At 53.1% G+C, this 25155-nt stretch overlaps 1 protein-coding gene across 10 annotated transcripts in view; it reads left to right on the plus strand.

Annotated features, from left to right (window-relative positions):
• The window catches only part of PRKN (parkin RBR E3 ubiquitin protein ligase), a 638297-nt gene that overhangs the window by 252745 nt on the left and 360397 nt on the right, over positions 1-25155 (plus strand). For all 10 annotated transcript variants that reach the window (XR_013960334.1, XR_013960335.1, XM_080663608.1 and 7 more), the window contains exon 3: positions 6814-7051. Coding sequence is in view for 8 of the 10 variants with exons in the window: in XM_080663608.1 (XP_080519734.1) it covers positions 6814-7051 (238 nt within the window). In the remaining 2 variants the exon portion in view is untranslated. The remainder of the gene's footprint in view (positions 1-6813; positions 7052-25155) is intronic.

Here is a 25155-nt window from a genome sequence, read left to right on the forward strand (position 1 = left end):
GCACCCTGGGGAGTGCGACCACAGGCCAGTGCAACCTGGGGGCAGGGCGGGGGGCGTTTTGTCTGATGAGAGGGGGTTTGACGATTGGAACTAAAATGAATGACCCGCATTGAGGACACCGGAGATAGCAGCGTAATTGAAGGCGCACAGAACTGGGCAGGGGCTGACCTGGTGACCCTGGGCTGATCCGGATGCTCATAAACCGAAAGGCTCCGGTTAGCCCTGACCGGTGTGGCTCAGTGGATAGAGCGTCAGCCTGCGGACTCAAGGGTCCCAGGTTCGATTCCGGTCAAGGGCATGTACCTTGGTTGTGGGCACATCCCCAGTGGGGAGTGTGCAGGAGGCAGCTGATGGATGTTTCTCTCTCATCGATGTTTCTAACTCTCTATCCCGCTCCCTTCCTCTCTGTAAAAAATCAATAAAATATATTTAAAAAAAAAAAAAAAAAGAAAGGCTCCGGTTAGCTGTCTCCGTGGTCAGGAGTCAGAGGGAGAGCCCTGTGGGTGTCCGAAAGGGCCGTGAGCTCAGAGACTGAAAACATGGGCCGCAGAGCCCGTTACGTGTCCCCAGTGGGTGAAGTACCAAAACCCCCCGCGACGTTCCCTCCGCTGGGACTCAGCTGCCGCGGTGGGCCCGCCCTTCCCCGGTCATCGGTCGTCCGGCCGCCCTGGGGAGTGTGTGTGGGAACAGGTCCCCAGCCCTGGCCGGTGAGCTCAGTGGTTAGACTGCCAGCCTGTGGCCTGCTCGGGGTCCCCGTCCCCCTGCAGCTCTTCTCCAAGCATCGGGAACATCTGGATCTGATGGCCAGTCCTGCGTTTTGGGTTCTTTCCATCTGTGCCTATTAGCAGCCCCAAGGATCTGCTAGTTCTTGTGTCATTTTTTAGTTCACAGGAAGCTGGGAAGTTACCAGAATAATTGTCACTCTAGAGCAGGGGTGGGCAAACTTTTTGACTCGAGGGCCACAATGGGTTCTTAAACTGGACCGGAGGGCCGGAACAAAAGCATGGATGGAGTGTTTGTGTGGACTAATATAAATTCAAAGTAAAGGAGCAGAGGGGAGAGCAAGAGAACCGGATAGAACAGCCGGATCCGGCCCGCGGGTCGTAGTTTGCCCACGGCTGCTCTAGATCGTCTGCATATCCCACCTTCTCTGCTCGTTTTCCAAAGGGGATGGTGTGAAGGCAGCAGCCACTGCGTTGATGGACGAGAAAGGGACGGGTCCTCGGGGGTTCTGAGATCCCCTAAGTGAGGGTGCAAACACCAACAACCCACACTGAGTCCTGACTGCACCACGGGGCCTGCACTCTGTATGCTGCCTTCCATTGGCAACGCTGATCTCATTATTACCTACTAGAGGCCCGGTGCATGGATTCGTGCGCCGATGGGGTCCCTTGGCCTGGCCTGTGGGGATCGGGCCAAAACTGTCTCTCCGACATCCCCCGGGGGGTCCCAGATTGCAAGGGGGCAGTTCTTGGGTGACGAACCCCAGAATTGGGCTCCCTCCTCTCTGGTTCTGGGTGCGTCACCTGAGAACCACAGCTGCCAAGTCACCGCAGCTCGGCAGCTCCTGCATTGAGCGTCTGCCCCCCGGTGGTCAGTGCGTGTCATAGCTGCCGGTCGGTTGGTGGAATGGTTGGCCGGTCACTTAAGTTTTTATATAGATGGAAGATGACATGTAGAAAATGAAGCTTAGAGAAAAAAACTAATTTGCCCAAGACCGTACAGCTAGTAAATTACATTTCTTTGGCTTCAAATCCCACATCCTCTCTTCCACAGCCCTCTGGTTCCCCAGGTATTGAGCTCAGGACTGTCTCTATTTGTCCATTCACTTATTCTCATTTCCCCTCAGTCACTCACCTTTTCAACTCGGGCGTCTATGACATATTCGCTACCTCTCGGAGGCTCAAAGCCCTGTGAGGCGCGTGGCGAATAGAGAGTGTGACTCCGTCGCTGCCCTCGGGACTTCCTCAGTGGCCTGGGAGCATCAGAAGCCCAGGCTCTGACGGGGCCGAGGCCTGGCAGGCGGAGGGGCGGGACCCCACGAGAGAGGCTCCCCTTTTATCTGGAGACTCCCAGGCGCCCTCAGCCCTGAGCAGAGAGAGGAACCTTATAGGACGGAGCTCCCCAGCCCCCTCAAAGAGAACCCAGCTGTGAGGATGCGCATTCCCAGCTGTGTCTCCAAAGGCTGTTGCCTGGCCCACGTGGGCGCGCCCCCTGGAGTGGACTCAGAGCCTGATGCCGGCTGTTGGGGTGACTGGGGCTGAAGGCCGTCCGGTTACGGTGCTGACGAGACGAGAAACCACGATGGCCTGTCTGTGAGTCCAGTTGGCGTGGGAAACGGCGTGCTGTCCGCTGTCACTGCTGAGCCAACAACCGCAGCGTCTCAGCCTGCTCCCGCGCACAGACAGCTCCCAGTGGGTGTGGCCCCTGCCGCCAGCTGCGGGCACGGTTGCACGCATGCACGGCGTCTGGGCGCAGGGCTGCCCTGTGTGCGGGGCTGGGTCCGGGCTGGCGGCGGAGATCAGCTGGGCTGCTCTTTGTTAAATGGTTTTTTTTATTGATTTTTAGAGAGAGGCAGGGATTTTTAGAGGGAGAGGGAGAGAAACATCAGTGATGAGAGGAACATCATCCTGCATGCCCCCCAGTGGAGACCAAGCAGGCATGTGCCCTGACCAGGACCTCCTTCCTGGTTTATGGGCCGCTGCTCAACCACTGAGCCACACGAGCGGCGCCTGGCGCCTTGGGGTGGCGGGCAGTGGTGCAAGTACACGTTAAGGCCCACGTCGGTCCCATCTGCTGCCTGCCCAAGGGAGGAGGGGAGAAGAACGCTCCCGCTGGCGGAGAGCCTGTGGGCCGCACGCTCAGGAGGGAGAGGAAGGAGCCCAGGAGACCCCGTGGGGAAGGGCGGAGGCGGAAACACGTGCGGACGCTGTGCAGCCAGACGCGCAGCAGGTGATGCGGGGCATTTGCAAAGGTTCTGCAGCGCCACGTGTTCTGTGTTCCTTGCGCGTGGGCGGCTATTGTGCGCGTGGGCGGCTCCTGTGCGCGGGGGAGGGGGGAGCAGTTCTGTGCGCGTGGGCAGCTCCTGTGCACGTGGGCGGCTCTTGTGCGTGGGGGCGGCTCCTGTGCGCGTGGGCGGTTCTGTGCGCGGGGGCGGTCAGGTGTCATGGGGAGGTGGGTGACTCCAAGGCTCTTGCAAGCAGATGGGAGGGCAGAGGGGTGGGAAGAACTGAAGACAGGAGGGATGCCCATCAGAATGGGTCACTGGGGCACCTGGCTGCTCGGGGCAGCTGGGAGGAGGCCACGTCAGGAACACAGGTGGGTCATCTGAGTGGGGGGGGCGGCGCTGTGACAGAAGTGGGGAGTCAGGTGGGGGGCTGAGGGCCCTTACGGAGGACCTACTAACCAGTGTCCCAGGCTGCAAGGCCAGGAGGCCAGGAGAGCGAGCTGGTCCACACGTCAGGGGAGGGCGGAGGGAGACACCCCTAGGGCTCCAGCAGACACACCTGCCCACTTCCCTGGGGACTGCGGCCCTCCCTCTGCCCCAGGGGCTGTCCCGGCGTGGCCCTGCCCAGGCGGTTCCCTGTCTGTAGAACAGAACCTCTAACTCCTGCCTCTGCTTGTGCTCGTCCGCTGCCCAAGACCACCTCTCCGTAAGTCTCCTTAGTGCTCCCCCCACCCCCCATTCAGCCCGACTGGCGGCCTCTTTCTGCAGCCTAGGGGTCTGGGCTCCCTTCCCAGCATCAGGGCCACCTGGAGGTGGAAGACAGGGCCCGGGAGGGCGGCACCCTGGGCACGTCCTGGGTGGGCACCCACCTCGGTGTGGGAGGTGGGCCTTGTGCTGGTTTGTCGTGGGCGGCGGCACGGGGTGTCTGACCACGGGGTCCGAGCAAACCTGGGCCCGGCTGGGAAAGAAGTCGGAGCCAAGGCCCACACGAAGCATCATCTTCTATAAAAACTGCGTTTGAAGTTCTAACCCTGCTGTTTGGCTTCTGTAGAGGCTTGCTTGCTTAAATAATAAGGAAAATAAGACTACTCCCATTCCAGAGAGGCCATTAAACCTTCCCCAGACAAAATTATCAGTGCTGGCACCAGGCCAGGCCTCTGGTTGCGGTCTCAAGGCCCCAGCACATAGGGGCTCTTTAAGAACTTGCAAAAGGGGCCAGAAACACCCCATGTTTGGGAGACAAAGAAGGTAAAAACATATCAATAGGGAAAGTTCCTCCATGCTGGACTTTTCCTCTGGACCCGCGCGTAATAAATGAAACTCCATCTCGCTGAGTATTGCTTGGTTCTTGCCGGTTCTCTGTAACACACAGTGAGGAGTTACTGGGAAATCCCAGGCAGAAGCGATTCCTAGAAGGAACGGGCGGAGGAAAGGCGTGTGCAGGTGGAGGAAGGCCCCGGAGCTTGGGAGGCGGCAGCTAATGGTGATGTGCCGGGGGCAGGGGGCGGGGCGGCACTGGGTCCACCATCCTAAGGGTCCGAGGGGGAGAGGTTAGGGGGGTCCCAGGGGAAGATCTCGGTAGCTTATGCAGCAGCTTCCCAGGTGGCCCCTCTCAGGGTTGGGGTCCCCAGGGATTGATCGGCGGCACCGGGCCAGGGGGTCATGAGTCCCTGCAGCTGGTCCCGGCGTCGGCAGTCAGCCGTGAGGTTACTCGGCAGTGGGGTTACTGGGCTGCAGCTGAAATACAACTGAGGCCCCGATGTTATCTCCTGGGAGGAAAGGTCAGGGGTCAAAACCTCCTGGCCAGCGGCATGCCAGGGAGGAAGGCCATCCTGGGGGCGAGGTCCCACCCTGCAAAGGATTGTTGCTGCTAGGTCCCCGGGGCTCTCAGCCGCTCCGCCCCCCCCCCCCCCCCCCCCGGCTGCCCGCCCCCTTGTTCACAGCAGCGGTGGAGATCCCTTTTGTTAACATAAAAAAAAACAACACATTGAAACCTGTACAGAATCTTTGTGAGTTTATTTGAGCCAAACTGCCACATATGCCGGGAAGCAGAACCTCAACGAATTGAGATAATGCTCCGGAGAATGGCGGTTACATCTGTATTTATACATGGCAATCAAAGGGAAGGGACTTGGTGGGTTACGTGAAATCCATTATTGATAGGCTAGAGAGGCGGGAGAGAGCAAAGCGGTGGGGGGGTGGGGGGGAACCCCTGGGGTTCTATCATTTAACTATAAAGTAAAATGATAGACACATACTTAGGTGGGTGCAGGAACAATTAACATGATAACAGTGAAGGAATTTGTGGTGTCTGTCCTGGTGCCCAGGCATATTAGGAGAGAGAAACATCAATGATGAGAGAGAGTCATTGATCGGCTGCCTCCTGCACGCCCCCTGCTGGGGACCTGGGCAAGTGCCCTTGACCAGAATGGAACCCAGGACCCTTCAGTCCGCAGGCCAACGCTCTATCCACTGAGCCAAACCAGCTAGGGCCCCTTCACACAGTCTTGATCGGGGGGGGGGGGGGGGGTCAGTCTTGTTCTCCAGTCTCTGGCCCGGGAAACCCAAAGGTGGGCCTGGTGTTTGGGACCAGAGCACCCCAGGGCCTCCCAGAACCGACAAGGCAGACAGCAAGCAAAGCCTCGGAGAGACGGCACCCCCTAAGTCTCACAGTGCAGGCTGGGGGTGCGTGAGGACAGGAGTTACTACTTGAAAACTGCTGTTGTGTCTGCCGGGCGTTCTCTGAGCATTCCTAAAGTGAGAGAGACTGTCAACAGGCAGTTTGAAGTCATTGGGGTTGGGGTTTGTGGAGAGCGAGGCCCTTGCTCTGTGGGGGGCAGGGGAGGGAGGTGGCGCGCAGACAGCTGCCTGACAGTGTCTGTCCGGTAGATGTTCTGAAATTGCGGTTTCATGGTTTCATGGAAAGTAGTCTAGCTTATGTCCTAGCAAATCTGACTTCTAACTTTAATTTCACCAGATTTCACCGTCTCCTGTTCACACACATCCATATACACACAGAGAACATCTTTGTGAATAGTCTCATTTTTTTACCTGTGAAGCCAGATGGAGCAGGGCGTGACTCCTGGGGTCCCCCTTGGGGTGGCAATGTGTTTGGGGCGTATGTGGTACCCTCCATAAACACACTGATCTTAAATTCCAGAGAAAGTGCCCTGGACTTGGTAATAACCAGGTCTCCCTGCTTCCGCAAGCGGAGATGAAAGCCAGCCTTAACGTGGACAGTTCGCCTGGCCGGTGTGACTCACTGGGTTGAGCATTGTCCCATGAACCAAGGGTGTCTCGGTTTGGATTCCGGGTTAGGGTACCTGCCCGGGTTGCGGGCTGGATCCCCAGTAGGGGCCTGTGCAGGAGGCAGCCAATCAATGATTCATTGATGTTTCGGTCTCTCCCTCTCTATCTAAAAATCAATAACATGAATGAATGAATGAATGAATGAATGAAGTGATGCTAGCATGCCGCTTCTGAAGTCATCAGTTTTAAGCAGCATCGTCTCTCACTGTCCTGAGTAGGCCGTGTGTGCGGGGCGCCTCTTTGTCTACTACAGTTTATGTCCCTTTGAACAGTACTTTGGTTTTTTGTGGTTGCCCTTCATTCACCACCCTCCCCCCCCCATTTCCCTGTCTGGTGGGACAGGCACACATGTGAGCGGAGTGCCCCTGGCAGGGGACGGGTGCCACCTTACCCCTCACACGCCTGTCCCACATCCCCTCCTTATGTCCCATGACTGCAAGCCGACATGCGCAGAAGCAGAGTTGAGTCTCGCCCCTGTCCTGGAGCTCGAGGTGACTTCACCCTCACCAGCATGTGAACACCAGATTAGATCTGCGTGTTTCTCTCTGTTCCTGCAGAGCTGCGACCTGGGCCAGCAGAGCATCGTCCACGTGGTGCTGAGACCCGGGAGAGAAGGCCCCGCGATGGCCACCAGCGGGGACCACCCCCAGGGCACTGCGGGGGCCTTCATGAGGGAGCCCGAGAGCTTGACCCGCGTGGACTTCAGCAGCTCCGTGCTCCCCACCGACTCCGTGGGCCTGGCCGTCATTCTGCACGACGACAGAGAGGGCGCTGCGCGGACAGTGGGCAGACCAGGTAATTACATGACCGTTCAGGGCCAGCAAAGCGCGTTGGGTGGCGGAGTCTCCACAGAGAAGGGCTCTCCATGCCTCCATTGGTTCACAATGGGGTCTACGTCGCGCCAGGAGGGGAGTGTTCGATGTGAAGTTGAGGTGGTGCATTTAGTAAGGACCCCAGCAAAGGCGTTCCCGTTGGGAATGAACATAGGATGGGGAAGGTGTCCTGCCATGAAGATAGTAATCTCCCCGAAGAGCTAGGGGTCTAGGGACACATGGGGCGTTGGGCTGGGTTAAAAGATATGATTAAGATACATGTATATCTCTCTCAACTTTTGTCCTTCTTTTCTTCTATGTCTTATTCAATCAGAATACTTTTGGTTAATGATGTTTCTGATGATGTAGATCAGGGGTCCTCAAACTTTTTAAACAGGGGGCCAGTTCACTGTCCCTCAGACCGTGGGAGGGCCTGACTATAGTTTAAAAAAAAACTATGAACCAATTCCTATGCGCACTGCGGGCCCGGGACGAGTCGGCTGCTAAGCAGGACAGGCAGAGGCACCCGGCGGGCCGGATAAATGTCCTCGGCGGGCCGCATGTGGCCCACGGGCCGTAGTTTGAGGACGCCTGATAGATGAACCGCGTCCAGCGCGGCCAGGGGTGAACCTGAGGAGGGGCGGTGAAGGATTAAAGAAAACAGACGAGAGAATGCAGCTGGACCAGGTGGATCCCTGTGCCTGGATGGGAAACAGTGCCCCCTCTGAAAGCCGCGTCTTTATTTTAGAGTCAGATCCCAGGAGGCAAAGCAAGGGCGTGGACAAGATGTTTACAATGTTCTCACGGGTTTTGAATCTACTCGAGCACGTGCACCTGAACTCTTATCAAGCCCACATCACTCAGCCTCTTGGGACCACAGGTTCAGACCACAGGTTCAAGCTCACAGCCATAGCCTTTGGCTGTTATTGTGCTGGGAGGGCTTTGCCCTCCACGCTGGGACCTGCACATGGCTTTGCCACAAGAGGACCATGCCCCCTCATTAATCCGAGGCTTGAACCTGCCCAAATGCTGAGCCGCTCTCCACATGTGGACACATTTTTAGAAGCAGGAGGAGAGCTTCAGAGGTCCTTTTGGCCATTCGCAGGTGCTAAGCCATTATCTCAACGTCAGTCCACCCTCTGCGCGGAGGCCCTTCCCTCTTCACGCTACGACCATTGAGGAGTGGTCTGCTTTCGCGAGGATGGGGGTCTCTTTGTGCTTTGACGACAGTAATAGGTTTCCTTTAGTCTCTTAGTCTCCAGTCTACATAGTCAGGGGGTAACAGGATTGCTTTTGGCTGCGGGACAAACCACCCCAAACAATACTAATTAATGGTCCCACTGGAGAGACATCCTTTCTCTCCACCTGCAATAGGTGGTGACACAGGCAGCTCTGGGCTAGGAGGCTTCCACAGTGTCCGAGGGTTCTGGAGCCAGCAAGGTGCAGACCTAACGTCATATGAAATGTCTCCTGTTAAATTCCTTACACTTACAAATCACAGGGGAGGCCCAGCTGGTGTGGCTCAGTGGTTGAGCATCGTCCCTTGAACGAGGAGATCTCTCTTCGATTCCCGGTCTGGTTACAGGCTCAATCCCCAGGAGGGGGCATGCAGGAGGCAGCCGATCCATGGTTCTCTCTCATCATTGATGTTTCTACCTTTCTTTTCCTCTCCCTTCTTCTTTGAAATCAATTTAAAAAAAAAATCATAGGTAAAATTGCCAAAAAGAACACAAAAAAATAAAAAAGGGAAAATGAGTTTCCAGGGACAAGTGAAAAATAGAAACCGCAGCGCCACCTCTCCGTGGAGGAATGGGAGAGCCCAGGGCTTACGTACGTGGGCTGGTGTCCTGTGGTCTCCAGGTGGCTTGGAGGGGCGGGAGGTGCCCTTCACATGCACTCGGCACAGAGGAGACTGGAAAAGACATTTGAGAAATGGGCAGAACATGTAAGACATGGGGGGAAGTGAAGCAAATCTAACCCTGCAGTACCTGTGTGATCCAGAATGAGAAGTTAACGTAAGCATTGGACCCACCTGTGGTGCGTCTGATGCTTTAGGCCAGTGGTCGGCAAACTCATTAGTCAACAGAGCCAAATATCAACAGTACAACGATTGAAATTTCTTTTGAGAGCCAAATTTTTTAAACTTAAACTATATAGGTAGGTACATTGTTATTACCTTAATTAGGGTACTCCTAAGCTGGCCTTTGCTGAAAACTCAAGGGGCCAAAGAGTCGCATGTGGCTCGTGAGCCGCAGTTTGCCGACCACTGTTTAGGCCAGTGGTTCTCAACCTTTCTAATGCCGCGACCCTTTAATACAGTTCCTCATGTTGTGGTGACCCCCAGCCATAAAATTATTTTCGTTGCTACTTCATAACTGTACTTTTGCTACTGTTATGAATCGTAATGTAAATATCTGTGTTTTCCCATGGTCTTAGGCTCTACAGTAGCGGTTCTCAACCTGTGGGTCGCCTAAGACCATCGGAAAACACAGATATTTACATTACGATTCATAACAGTAGCAAAATTACAGTTATGAAGTGGCAACGAAAATAATTTTATGGCTGGGGGTCACCACCACATGAGGAACTGTATTAAAGGGTCGCGGCATTAGAAAGGTTGGGAACCAATGCTTTAGGCAGAACGGCACTCGCGAAAGCTCCCAGAGGGATCTCAGGTGCGCGGCATCGATGCCCTAGAGCCAAACCCTATTGTGAGGGTACACGTAACTGGTGCTGTAAATCAATCATGTTCCTCCTGCGTGGAGGCGACCCTATACCATGAGCCACAAGATGAGTCCCCCCCAAACTTGAGGAAATAAAATGGCATTTTGAAACAGAATATGCAACCAATGTGTTTTATGTTAATTAAAGCATAATAAAAACTGTAAACTAACACACACACAATAGGAAAAGGTAGCTATTGAATAGATCATAATTTTAGCTATTGGAATTTTTAAGAATCCCCAGTGGATGGAGTGAAACAACAAATTAGGTGATGCCAAAGAGAGAATTCGTGAACTGGAATATAGAGGTGAGGCAATGGCCCATAATGTGCTATGGGTTGAAGTGTAAAACATAGTTTTCAGAGAACAGGAGTTTAGAATGAGATGCCGATCATGTAACTGATCGGAAACCCTTGTATCTGAAACCCTTGTATGAGAATAGAGAACCGAGAGGAGAGACAGGTTTCTCAGAGACCGGCTGGGGAGAGCTTCTCTGATTCAAGAGTGCACAGTCCCAGGCAAGGCCAGTGAGAGGCCTGCAGTCGGTCGTAGTCAGCACAGGAAGCTCACTTCCTAAAGGAAATAAAACACCAAGGAAAGAGAAGATCTAAAAGTGATATAAAGAGACGGGATTCACTGGAATGGGAAAATAATTTGAATGACTCCTACCAGGAATAATAGAAGAAAAATGGTGATGTAATATCAAATACTGCGAAACACCTGTTAACTTAGAATTCTGTACCCAACATACCCGGCAAAAATATGAGGAAAATGAAGATAATTTTAGACAAACACTGAGGGTACCTACAGTCAATCTGAAAGAACCATTAACGGATTTGTAAGAGAGACATCACAGATGGAGAAGAACATCTGAAACTTTATTCCCAGATGACCTGATTGTCTACATAGAAAATCTGAAAGAATTGACAAAACACTCCTGGAACTCTTAAGAGTGCAGGATACAAAGTTAGTATACAAAAGTCAGTTGCTTTCTTACATTATCAGCAATGAAAAAGTGGAATTTGAAATAAAAACAATAGTACCGTTTGCATTAGCACCCCATAAATGAAAAACTTAAATATAAACCTCATAAAATATTTATAGGATCTATGTGAGGAAAGTCACACAACTCTGATGAAGGAAACCCAAGACCTGAATAAGTGGACAGATATCCCATGTTCATGGAGAAGACTCAATACTCAATATTGTCAGGATGTCAACTTGATCTAAACAACTCCAATGAAAATCCCAGCAAGTTGTTTTGTGGATGTGGATCAACTGATTCTAAAGTTTGTGGATCAACTGATTCTAAAATTTACAGGGAGAGGCAGAAGACCCAGACTACCAACACGCCATTGAAGGAGAAGAACCAAGTCAGGGAGGGAATGGATGCTGCCCGATGTGGTGCCACGCTACCAAGCTACAGTGATCGAGGCAGGTCATGTCAGTGAAAGAACAGGCAAATAGATAAATGGAATGAAATAGAGAGCCAGAAACAGACCCACATGATCTGGCCAGCTGATCCCTGAAGAGGATTTGATGGAGAACAGATAGTCTTTTCAAAAAATGGTGCAGGAACAACTGAATATTGCCAGACCTTATACTCTGCAAAAACAAACAAACAAAAAAAACCAACCTCAAAATGGATCATGTATGTATTTATTTATTTTAATATATTTATTGATTTTTTACAGAGAGGAAGGGAGAGGGATAGAGAGTTAGAAACATCGATGAGAGAGAAACATCGATCAGCTGCCTCCTGCACACCCCCTCCTGGGGATGTGCCCGCAACCAAGGTACATGCCCTTGACCAGAATCGAACCTGGGACCCTTGAGTCCGTAGGCCGATGCTCTATCCACTGAGCCAAACTGGTTAGGGCTGGATCATGTATTTAAATGTGAAACACAAAACTATAAAATTCCTAGAACATAACAGGAGAAAACCTAGATGACCTTGGGTATGGTGATGACTTAGGTTCAACACCATAGGCATGATCCATGAAATAAATAATAAGCTAGACGTCATTAAATTAAACAACTTCTTCCTGTGAAAGACAATGTCAAGATCATGAACTGGGAGAAAATATTTGCAGAAGACATCTGATAAAGGCTATTATCTAAAATATGCAAGGAATTTGTAAAACTGAACAATAAAATGAACAGCCCAATTAAAAAATAGGCAAAAGGTGTTCCCAGACACCTCCCCAAAGAACATATGCAAGTAGCAAAGAGCATATGAAAGACTCCGTAGCATATGTCATTAGGGAACTGCCAGTTAAAACAATGAGATGTCATTCACACCTATCAGAATGGCCAACATCCAAGACACCGACAGCACCAAATGCCGGCAAGGTTGTAGAGCAACGGGAACTCTCACTCACCGCCGGAGGGTATGAAAAGTGGAGCAGCCACTCTGGAGGGCAGGTGAACCGTTTCTTACAAAAGTAAACATACTCTCCCCATGCAACACGGCAGCCCTGCTCCGCGGGGCTCGTTCAGATGAGGGGAAATGACTGGCTCCATAATTACCTGCACACGGAGGTCATAGCAGCTTCATCCGAAATTGCCCAGACTGGAAGCAGCCACGATGTCCTTCGTAGGTGAACGGAGAAGCTGTGGTGCATCCAGACAATAACATACTCTTCAGAGCTGAACACACGTGCGCTAGCAAGTCAGGAAAGGACATGGAGGAAAGTCAGGTGCACGTGACTAAGTGAAGGAAGCCTATTTGGGAAGCCGGCCTCCATGTGATTCTCAACATGGGACGTGCTAAGAATTAAAACTAAAGCGATGTCAAAGAAATCAGTGGTTGCCTGGGGCTGGGGGGTGGTGGGGAGGAACAGTCAGAGCAAAGAGGTGTTTTTAGGACAGATGCATGCCATCACACCTTTGTCCAAACCCACAGAATATACCACACCAAGCCGGAGCCCTGATGTAAACATGGACAGTGAGTGGCAACGGTGTCCGTGCAGGGTCGTGGCTGTACACGCAGGCAGTGTGCAGCCTGTACTACGCGGGGGGCCGGGCGCGTCGAATGGAGAAGGTGGTGTATGTGTGGAAACCCCTGTACTTTTAGCTCAGTTTTGCTATGAAGCGAACACTGCTCTCATCAAGGCTGTTAAAAAGTAAATGAAATTGCTTTCAAGGCTTGCGCTCTGAATACACATTACAGATACAGCATGATTATTAGAGAGTATGTTCTCATCAGCGGTTTTTGCCGGTGGTCGAATGTAGTACAAGATGAGAATTATTCTAGGATTATAAATTAGTTAACACCCGCCAAACACCAATCAGCCATGGAGGCCCGCTAAGGAAATAAAATGATAAACTTCAGACTCAGTCTCACGTGCCCACATCTCACTGTGCATCATCCATGCTAATGACCTCGCCAGAGGGTGTGAACTTCCTGGTGCCTCAGACAGGTTTAAGGAGCGCCTCCTGGGTAAACCTTCATCCAAACGACGAGACTTTGGCAGTCACGCCTGAGCAACTTAAATTTGCTATCACATCAAAGTACTAAAAACACTTTAGAATTCTGCCAAGAACTTGGTTTTTCTCCAACAAAGACGTCTTTGCTATAATATGCCCTTTCAGTACGATTTTGCACAGTTGTGGGGATTTTGCCGGCCTGACATATTTTGGGGTGAGTTCTTTTTTTTCTCTTCCTTTTTAAAATTCATTTTTATTGATTTCAGAGAAGAAGGGAGAGGGAGAGAGAGATAGAAGCATCAATGATGAGAGAGAATCATTGATCGGCTGCCTCCTACATGCCCCCCACTGGGGATCGAGCCTGCAACCCAGGCATGTGCCCTGACCGGGAATCGAACCGTGACCTCCTGGTTCATAGGTCGACGCTCAACCATGAGCCTCGCTGGCTGGGCTTGGGGTGAGTTCTTGAGGGAGGGGGAACAGTCCTATATTCCATTCCCAGATGGGTAGGTGGGTGGGTAGGTGGATGGATGGATGGATGGATGGATAGATAGATAGATAGATAGATAAATAGATAGATGGATGAAGAGAAGTTAGGGTAAGATTGCTAGGCTAGATACAAAACAGTGAAGTTCTTACAGGACAATAAACTGCATTTGGGCCGTCTGCCCCAGTGAACAGAAACTCCTGGCATCTCCACCGGAAGTAAATGCACGCCTGCCGTACCAGTTGTATGTAACAGGTCGCCATAGCACCGAAGAAACAACCTCACTCTCTTTGGCCTAACTCCGAGCTTCAGCTGTTTCTCTGTTTTGAGACTGAAGCTGAAGTCGTCCTGTCTAATGTGTGAACTGTTACCGAAAATCATATTTTTCTCCTGCCAACCATTGTTCTAAGTCCATTGTAGAGATACATTTTTTTCACTCTCAATAAAATAATTAATTTTTTTTACTAGCACTTAATAGTTCATGAAACTTTTACACTCACCTTCCTTGATTTTCAGGGGGAACATACTTATTATCTTTGTTTATACAGAAACCGACAGGGAAGACTGAGTTTCCTCCTCAGGCCCCCCACAGCTAAAAGGGGGTGAGGCTCAGGTTTGAACCAAGGTCTTTTGGTTCCATTTTTCATCCTTTTAAATTGGATCTAAGTGTTCGTGGAAAATTGCTTTGATTTTGCCTGGTGTGTACCATCAGCACGAACCCTATACACTCTGATGTGAGAACAGCCCCCTTACTCGAAGGCCTTCAACAAATCCCTCCATTTTTGTAGGAGAGCTGAGTAACAATTTCCCAAATGGAAGGATGGCTGCTCTCCACAGCGTGACATTTGATGTGAAAAAATTATTCCAGCTGACACGAAATACATAACAGCTATAGAAAAACCACTCTTAATGCATTTGGAGTTAGTCAGTGAGGGACTACGATTTCACTGTGGCAAGAAGTTATATAATCTTTTTATTTTTTTGCGAACACCGCTCTGTGAACTGGGCTTCCACACTGCTTTAGACATGTTTGCAGAGCTTTTCCCCCGTTAGTCCCAGGTCATGACAACACCTGGAATGCCTCTAGCTCTGTGCCCTAACACAGAACCGTCCGGACCACATCCGTGTCCTGGTCATCACCTCCTTGGGGATCAAAATGTGATCAGTGGGCCTTTCGAAACAGCTTCCCGGGTTAAAGAACATTCCGATCTGAGCAGTGAGACTCCAGGGCCACTCGGCAAGGCAGCAGACAAGGCAGAACACCCGCCCCCTCTGCGCCGCCACCGCGCCCACAGCCAGCTCCCAGGCTGCGCTAGGAGACCTAGAGATGGCTGCCCCCGGCTCGCCAGGCCGGTATCTCCCAGGAGCCGCTGCCTCTCCTCGTGCTGCTGGATTTACAGTAATTGGTCCGAAGGGAGCCATCCGGTGTAATGTGTTTTCAGTCGGCTGTTCGGCAGTTGTTGCCCGTAACTACAAGTTATTGATGGATTGATGAGCCGATATATTCATGAATTATGTTCACAGTCCTTGGTGATCGGCGGGAATCAGTAATTCTTGGGGAGATGGAAATAAAACATTCCTCTCGGGAATAATATCTAGTTTGCACTGAATAATTAGCTTATCATTCTTCTCTTCCCTGAGAACTGGGATGCAGGATTTGGGACCAGTCAAAACGCACGCACCCTCCTTAGTTACCCAGAGAGGTCACAAGAAGAGGCCTATTAATGGTGCACACATCATAGGCCTTTAGCTCAGTGGTCGGCAAACTCATTCGTCAACAGAGCCAAATATCAACAGTACAACGATTGACATGTCTTTGGAGAGCCACATTTTTTAAACTTAAACTTCTTCTAATGCCACGTCTTCAAAATAGACTCGCCCAGGCCGTGGTATTTTGTGGAAGAGCCACACTCAAGGGGCCAAAGAGCCGCATGTGGCTCGTGAGCCGCGGTTTGCCGACCACTGCCTTAGCTAACGTAATGTTGAAAGGATCTGAGGATGGTAGGCGAAGAGGAGAGAGGATTCAGACAGCCCACCCAGCTGTGCCATAGAGACCTACTGAACATGTACCTGGCCGACTGACATTTTCAATCGATGGGTGAATCAAAATTTCAGCGAAGCGATTTCAAGTAATCGCCTCTATTCCCGAAGCCCATTTTAATGCCCCATTCTCATAGCACTTGTTTCTTTTTTCCCCCTAGTGCAGGGGTGGGCAAACTTTTTGACTCGAGGGCCACAGTGGGTTCTTAAACTAGACCGGAGGGCCGGAACAAAAGCATGGATGGAGTGTTTGTGTGAACTAATATAAATTCAAAGTAAAGGAGCGGAGGGGAGAGCAAGAGAACCCTCTGCTCTTTCGGCTCCGTGGGCCGGATAGAACAGCCGAACGGGCCGGATCCGGCCCGTGGGCTGTAGTTTGCCTACGGCTGCCCTAGTGTTTACCTTGGAATAATTCTCCCATTTCCTCCTCTTAACCCAGAGGGCATCCTACCGAGTTGCCCTTGACAAGGCCTTGACTGTACTTGGAGGGCGTCCATTAGCCCTTGGAAACTGTCTGCCAGCAACGGTTAGGTCCTCAGGGTAACATCTGTACCCCTCCTGACCTCCCAGCTCGGCAGCGTGCGATTCCGTCTGACATTGGCACAATGGAGCCTTTTCCATAAAATGATGCGGCGAGCCCATCTCGGAGAGCAGCCCCCGCGGAGGACCCGCTGGCCTCCAGGCCTGAGCTCTGAGCAGCAGCCGCCTGTCCTGCTGTCCCGCGGGCCGCAGCAGGCGCTGGGGGGAGGAGTGCGGCACTGGCTGCCCTGGCTGCCCTGCGTGACGGATCTGCCTTTCATGCATGCGCCTAATTACTTCCCTGTTTTTAAGGCTCGTGTGTGTAAATTGAAGTCATTGCAGTCCTCCGGGGTGAGCTGACGATGACTTCCGTCTGCGTGTGGGTCTTTAAAGCTGTGGCCCTGGGTCAGGTCATTGGCGGAGTGAGAATAGGTGGAAAGGGAGCCACTCCTGCCGCACCTGGAGCCACTGTCACCCGGGGGCCAGCACAGGGCCGCAGAGAGCTTTGCCGGGGGCAGCTCGTGGTGGGCAGGACCCGGTGCCGGCTCGGGGCTGACTCTGTAAGATCCAGAAGGGTCTGAGGAACCAGAACCGTGTGCAATAGGAATTCTGTTTCAAGAAGGCTGGCAAGATTGTTTGCAGCCCAATGTGTACAGCACTGGGCTCTCCGAGGCATTCAAGCAGAGCTAATCTTCGTGTTTTCACCTCATTAAGAGAGGATTTCAGGAGCTTTGAATAGCTCTTTGAAGATATTTATAACTTCAATCAGCTCACCTATTTATCAGCATTTTGAAACTTTCAGCTATCTTTCAACAAAGCGGGAGATCAATGGACTAAAAAGCATTTCCCCCTGGGTTTTTTGTTTTCCATTTTAATAACTCATACCTTTAAGTGTCAGGTTTCACATGAGAATCCACGTTGACCCTGAGGCTTTGTTCCGTGGCCCTCATGACAATACTTGTCATTAGCGAGGAGTCGGGGCAGCCCCCAGCCCCGTGCCCCCAGCCCCGTGCCCCAGCCCCGTGCCCCAGCCCCGTGCCCCCAGCCCCGTGCCCCCAGCCCCGTGCCCCAGCCCCGTGCCCCCAGCCCCGTGCCCCCAGCCCCGTGCCCTAGCCCCGTGCCCCCAGCCCCGTGCCCCCAGCCCCGTGCCCCAGCCCCGTGCCCCAGCCCCGTGCCCCCAGCCCCGTGCCCCAGCCCCGTGCCCCCAGCCCCGTGCCCCAGTCCCGTGCCCCAGCCCCGTGCCCCCAGCCCCATGTCCCAGCCCCGTGCCCCCAGCCCCGTGCCCCCAGCCCCGTGCCCCAGCCCCGTGCCCCAGCCCCGTGCCCCCAGCCCCGTGCCCCCAGCCCCGTGCCCCAGCCCCGGGCCCCCAGCCCCGGGCCCCCAGCCCCGTGCCCCAGCCCCGTGCCCCCAGCCCCGTGCCCCCAGCCCCGTGCCCCAGCCCCGTGCCCCCAGCCCCGTGCCCCCAGCCCCGTGCCCCCAGCCCCGGGCCCCCAGCCCCTTGCCCCCAGCCCCGTGCCCCCAGCCCCGTGCCCCAGCCCGTGCCCCCAGCCCCGTGCTGGTGAGCAGTGTAATAGGCTCCACCTGATGCTCTGAATTCCTACTTCCGGCAAATGCACGCTGTGCCATCACAGCTGCTGGGCTAACGGCGCGTTTTAGAAATAATTTGATTTTAAGTTAGTGTTTTTGTGATCTTTACATTTCGGGTGAAGTATGTCCACCCAAAACACACACCTCCTTCCATAGAAATAAAGACTAAAGTGGCCCATCTCATTACACGGTCAGTCCCTCCCCGACTAAAACGTTGCTTCATGCTCAGCCCCTTCGATGACCTCGGTAGTGAAGTTCCCACACCATGGGCGTGTGTGTCCTTCCGAATCAGTGTTTTGGGGTCTGTGGATAGAGGCCCAGAAGTGGGATCGCTGGGTCAGATGGCAGCTCCACGTGAATTTTTCGAGAAGCCTCCGCACTGCTTTGCACAGGGGCCGCGCAGTCTGCATTCCCACCAGCCGTGCACGCAGGCTCCCTTCATCCCACATCCGCGCCAGCTCCTGTTGTTTGTTGATTTGTTGACGGTAGCCGTTCAGACAGGTGTGAGGGGCTGTCTCACGGTTTTGATTTGCATCTCCCTGATGATGAGTGACCTTGAGCATCTTTTCATGTATCTACTGGCCATCTGTATGACCTCTTTATTTATTTTTAAAATATGTTTTTATTGATCTCAGAGAGGAAGGGAGAGGGAGAGGGAGAGAGAAACATCCATGATGAGAGAGAATCATTGATCAGCTGCCTCCTGCACAACCCCCACTGGGGATCGAGCGCACCACCGGGCATGTGCCCTGACCTGGAATTGAACTGTGACCTCCTAGTTCATAGGTTGACATTCAACCACTGAGCAACACTGGCCGGGCTGTGTGTCCTCTTTAGAGAAGTATCTAGTCAGAATTTTAATTTTTATATAGCTTATAGTTATATAAACTTAAGCATTTTTCATTTATTTTATAATTTATCTACACTGTGATTAGATATTCTCATTGACTTCCAGAAATAAGTTCAAAATGAGTGAGTGAGCCCTAGCTGGTTTGGCTCATTGGATGGAGTGTCAGCCTGCAGATGGAAGGGTCCCAGGTTCGATTTCGGTCAAGGGCATATGCCTGGGTTGCGGGCACAGTCCAATGTGCAGGAGGCAGCCAATCAATGACTCCCTCTCATCATTTCTACCTCTCTCTTCCTCTCCCTTCCTCTCTGAAATCAATAAAAATATATTTTAAAAAAATGAGTGAGTGAAAAACCCCTCTCTTTCATAGGTTAGGGAATGGAAGCTCTTGAGCTATTGCTTTTTAAAAAATAGATGGTCATTATTATGAATGATGATGCATCACTTTTATTGTATCTGTGAATTGAAAATTAAACATTAAAGCCCACCAAAGGTTAATTCTTTTTTTTAATTTCTTTATTGATTGAGGTATCACATATTTGTCCTCATCCCCCCATTCCCATCCCAAACTCCTCCCCACTCATGCCCCACCCCCATTGTCCGTGACCACTGGTGAGGCTTATATGCATGCATACAAGTCCTGTGGTTGATCTCTCCCCCTTACCCTCACCCTCCCCTACCTTCCCTCTGAGGTTTGACAGTCTCATCGATGCCTCCCTGTCCCCGGGTCTGTTTTTGCTCATCAGTTTATGTTGTTCATTATTTCCCCTAGATGAGTGAGATCATGTGACACTAGAAATACACTTATAAGGTCAATTCTTAAAAAAACAAGCAACATACAAAAAAGCCCCATAAACCCAGGAAGACCCCCGACTTCATTCTTTAAAAGATTGATTGATAAAACCCTTTTGCAGATCGTAGGAGAAGTTAGTGAAGCGCTAGGGAATGTCTATGATGAAGAGCAATGCTGGGCATGATGTTCCTTTTACCAACGTGTAAAGGCTCCATCGACGTCTGGCCCCAGCAGTCCGAGCTGCGGAAGCAGGCACACACGGTGAGTCCGCGTCTGGGCACCAGCACGCTGTTTGCTGGGAAAGGGCCGGGCAGCTGTTCGTACATTCGCTCAACAGGTGCGAGTGTCGCGCCCCGCGCCGTGGGGGTGTCGCTGTGACCATGAGGGTCGGTTCCCTGCCTCGTGGCGCCTGTATTCTCAGACTGTAAACTTTTGTGTTTGTAGACCAAGAAGAATTTGCTGCCCCCAGAGCAGAGTGTGTGTGTGTGTGTGCGCGTGTGTGTGCGCGCGTGTGCGTGTGCGTGTGCGTGCGGGTGTGCATATGTGTCTATGTGTCTATTTGGGGTGGCCCAGTATACCTGTATGTGTGGATGAGGATGAGTGTATGACACACTGATGTAATTTACTCAAAGGCCGGTTTGTGGAACCCACACCTACTGCCCATCCCGACTTCTCTGCTCGCTGTCTGTGGGTGCTGCTGGGCTGAGCCGTTTATGCGCCCCCCCCCAGTGCCCCCCCGCGCCCCCCGCTCTGGCACTGGCTCTCCCTAGGGCAGGCGCCTGCGGAGGGTGGGGCTCAATCACATTAAGTTGCTATAGCGACGCCCATCTATTACGCATCCATTTGCACGCATGGAAACGTTGCTGAGGCAGGTAAAGTCAAGTCTCGCCGGTTTTCCTCGTCTTCATCGTGGAACAAATTCCCGCAAACTGGTGGCCTCCAGCAACACCCGCCGCTGACCTCACCGCTCTGCGGGTCAGGTGTCCTCTCCGGAGGCTGGGGCCCTCTCCGGCCCCGATGGCTGTGGCACAGTCAGGCCCTACGGTGCAGGACTGGGGGCGAGGATCATACATGACCTGGGGGCCCCATGGACTCCTGCCTCCCCTGTCATCCTGGGTTATAGAAATGAAAGGTTGGGGTCCAACCCAAATCCCTCGGACCCTAAGACACCCACCACACCTGCTCTGGGCTTTGCCGTCCCGCGGGTCTCGCTCCCGCGGTGAGAGAAGACGTGAGGGAGTCGGTGTCCAGGTCTCTGTCCCGCGCACATTCTGCTGGTTCTTGGGAAAGTGCTTTCCTTTGGGGGATCGTGTCACTGTCCAGCGGAGACCCCAAAATGATAGAGCAAATGCTGGCTGCTTTACAGTCCCCCTGACCTGCACTGGCTAACACCCCTTCCAGAACTTTCTGAGCTTCATCTGAATATTTGCACCTCAAACACCAGTGCAGGCATCTGTTGGCATTTCCTGTCTGCTGCACCCATGGCCTTGTACTGTAAGCTTTCTATCAGGGGTCCTCAAACTTTTTAAACAGGGGGCCAGTTCACTGTCCCTCAGACCGTGGGAGGGCCAGACTATAGTTTAAAAAAAAAAAAACTATGAACAAATTCCTATGCGCACTGCGGGCCCGGGACGCATCGGCTGCTAAGCAGGACAGGCAGCGGCACCCGGCGGGCCGGATCCATGTCCTCGGTGGGCCGCATGTGGCCCGCGGGCCGTAGTTTGAGGACGCCTGCTTTCTATTCTCCAACCACCTTGATTTCAGCGATGAAAGGATGCCGGGCCGGCGCAGACAGCATCACCCTGTGGCTTGTGAGACCACGAGCTTTGGTGGAAAATCTGGAGCCGTGTGCTGGCTCCGGCCACACCGCTGGGACGCCCCTCGGAGCGGGCCGGTGCCACGGGCCACCTCAGTTCTCACGGCTCTCCAAATCCAAGTCCAGGACTGCGTGAGGCCGCTTCTTTGAAAAGGTCAGTTAGAGGCCGTGGAACAGAAAGGGGTCAAAGGCAGAAAGCAGGCCTTCAGGACGTCGTTTTATCCTTTGTCTTCAGCGGATCCACTCCCCGGCCAGGTCGCTGTCCGAGAAATGCACGGGAGCAGGTGGCAAGCAGGCGCGCCGAAGGAGGCCCGTTTCATTCCGCTGCCGAGTCAGTGTCGCCAGCAAACAGCAAATGCAAGACACTGCGCCGGCCCCGGGGGAGGGGGCGGAGAAGGAACAAATGAGGAAAACAACCCTCCATAAATAGCCATCTGGGAGAAACGGCAGCAGGTGCATTGTTTGTACTTGGATTCTTAAGAAAGAGAGGAGGCCGCAGGGGCCGTCTTCCAGGCCAAGGTGCTCTGACATGACGAGGGAAGATGCTCAGGTCCTCGGGCCACCCTTCTGCTCGCTCACTCACTCGCTCCCTGGCCGCAAACCCCAGCGTGAGGCCGGCAGCCGACCTGACGGGCGGTGCTCCGGAGCGGGTGCTGTCAGCACAGTCGCTGCAGCGGGATCGAGGCGGGGGACCGGCGGGCCTGGGCACGCGTGGGGCTCCTCTCCCTGCCTGCTTCTGGCCTCTCCCTGTCTGAGGTGCGTGCTCTCCATGTCACAGATGAAGCGCCGAGGCAGAGGGGGGTTCACTACGAGCCCCAGACCGTGCAGCTGACCCGCCAGCTCTGAGTACAGCCCCCTGAAGCGGCCGCCTTCCCTGCGGATGCTCACCTCCTGGCCTGTAAGCGGCGCTTCATTTTCTCAGCGGCAAATCTAACACGAAAAAGCTGGAGTGACTGCGGCCAGGGCCCGGGCCGGAGTGGGCGTGCGGGGTCTACACCGGCGGACGCTCCGACGAGGCCCTGAGCTCCGGGGTTCACGGCTCTGAAACGCCCAGTTTCCTCTGTGCAACTCAGAAGTCAGCATCAGCCTCTCGGGTCTTCCTCAGAAGCGGACTTCACACAAGCCCAGTGGCGGGTGCTCAGAAATGTGAGAGGTGGAGGTGCCACCGGAATTATCAAGTAGCCCTGGCCGCCCCGAAGGTCGCGGGTTCGGTTCCTGGTCAAGGGCGCGTACCTGGGTTGCAGGTTTGATTTCCATCCTGTTCGGGAGGCAACCATTGGATGTGTCTCTCTCACATCTCCCTCGCTCTCCCTCTCTCCCTCTCTCCCTCTCTCCCTCTCTCCCCCCCTCCTTCTCTTCCTCTCCCTCTCCCTCCCTCCCTCTTTCTCTTCCACTCTCTCTAAAAATCGATGTGGAAAACTCCTGGAGTGAGGGTTAACAAAATAAACAAACAAAACAATTGCTAAGCACCATGAGGGAAAGGGCACAGAGATGATCCACTCCCTGCGTTTTCTCATAAGCCAGGACCTGGAAGGCATGCACTCAGAACCAAAGGCGTTCCCGGTTAGTTTTCCTGCAAAGCAGCCGTTACAGGCTTGGGGTGCGTATTTCTTGCAGGGCAGCGTGTTTATTGCCTTCTTCCTGGCGCACTCCCCGCGGGCTGCATTTATCTCTAAAGTGTGATGCCTCCCTGCCCAGAGAATCCATCTGGGTAGAGGTGGTCTCTGTCTGTGAAAGGAGTGAAGCCTGCTTTCCCCCTCCCTGCGCAGGAGGACGGTGGACCAGTGCCCGTGGCCCGTCATCTTTATTTTAACACGGAATGCATTTTATTTTTAAAAATATTTTATTGATTTTTTACAGAGAGGAAGGGAGAGAGTTAGAAACATTGATGAGAGAGAAACATCGATCAGCTGCCTCCTGCACACCTCCTACTGGGGATGTGCCCGCAACCAAGGTACATGCCCTTGACCGGAGTCGAACCTGGGACCCTTCAGTCCGCAGGCCGACGCTCTATCCACTGAGTCACACCAGTTACAGCACGGAATGCATTTTAGGCCTAACACTGCCTTTCCCGGGGCCGTCCGCTGCCCTCTGTTTCAGCCTCGCCCACAGACTCTGTGACGGCCGCCCCGGGTGTCACTCTCAGGTCCCAGCCTGTCGCACAGAATAAACACCGTCTCCATGCCGCTCCGACAAGACCTGACCTTTCTCAAGGCCGGCGGGCGCGAACACGGGTGTGGTGATGGAGCCTTCCCTACACGGGGCAGCCAGATGAAGATTATAACCGATCTCTGTTCCACCTTCTGACAACGTTCATTTAGCGTGGCCAGATAACACTGTGTTTCAGAATCCCGACGGCGCAAAAATCACCGTCAGCCTGCGTGCCGTTTTAATGGGCTGGGAGGACACTCATTAGATGGTCGCGGTGATGAAGTTACTGAGGGTCCGTGTTTTGCAGTTTGGTCTTTTGCCAGCTTGAAGATGGTCTCCTACACCGTGCCGGTCTCCGGTCCAGTCGCTTGACTTCCTCCACGTGTTCACTGTATTTATCCACGGTCACGGGCAGCATGAGGACATGTGGTCTCCATCCTCACTTAGCCGAAGCCTCGCAGGGTCGATAGAGCCCTCCGGGAGGTGGTGGGATAGCGAGTGCTTGAAGAAAAGCCCTGGAGAATAGAATGTAAATGACATGCAGTGGGATTGAGGGCAGAGGGTTTACGCGTAAGCGACGAGTCACGTGAGCCTTCCTGGAGGCGGGGCACCTCTGCACACCAGGAGATTGGAGGGGGCGTGTGGAAACGGAAATGATGCCTCTGTCTTCCGGTCCACCTTTGCCTCTTTGACAATCATAACAATGGTTCGTGGGAGGAAATGCGGTTCTGGCAAACTTTAAACCAGTGTCAGGATCTCCCAGCACGGCTTATGTTCCGTAATGTCACCCAATATTATCCTGAAGGATTGGTCGGGCTCGAAGCAATTTTAAATAGAACTATACCTCAGCTATTTTCCAAAAGTTAGCGGTAGGCTTGCCATGGAAATAGCCTGGGAGAGCCATCCTTGACCAGAGCAGGCAAGTGGCCACCTGGCTCACTGGGACGCGTACCTGGGGGCAACCCGGTTCTAAGTGTTTTTTTGTTTGTTTGTTTGTTTGTTTTTTAAATATATTGTATTGGTTTTTTTACAGAGAGGAAGGGAGAGGGATAGAAAGCCAGAAACATCGATGAGAGAGAAACATCGATCAGCTGCCTCCTGCACACCTCCCACTGGGGATGTGCCTGCAACTAAGGTACATGCCTTTGACCGGAATCGAACCCGGGACCCTTCAGTCTGCAGGCTGACGCTCTATCCACTGAGCCAAACCGGTTAGGGCTGGTTCTAAGTGTTTTGACGGCAAATGAGAAGAGGAGCTGACACGCTGAGTATCCGCAGGGCCGGGCCCTGCTGAGCGCCTCCCCTGTGTTCTTTTATTTTATTTAAAAAATCTATGTTGATTGATTTCAGAGAGGAGGGGAGAAGGAGTGAGAGCTAGAAACATCAATGATGAGAGAGAATCATGGATCGGCTGCCTCCTGCACGCCCCACACTGAAGATCGAGCCCACAACCCGGGCACGTGCCCTGATGGGAATCAAACCCTGACCTCCTGGTTCATAGGTCGATGCTCAACCCCTGAGCCACGCCGGCCGGGCTGTGTTGTTCTCTTTTAAACCCTCACAACATCCTGCCGAGGAGAGCACAGGCATCTCCGGCCCCCTGATGGCGAAGCGGGCCGGGCTGAGCCGGGCGGGACCAGGGTGCACATCCCGGCTCCGAGATGTCTTTCGAGGAAGTTGCACACCCTCATCCAC

This window comes from Plecotus auritus (genome assembly GCF_963455305.1).
Source record: "Plecotus auritus genome assembly, chromosome: 4".
Classification (NCBI taxonomy): Eukaryota; Metazoa; Chordata; class Mammalia; order Chiroptera; family Vespertilionidae; genus Plecotus; species Plecotus auritus.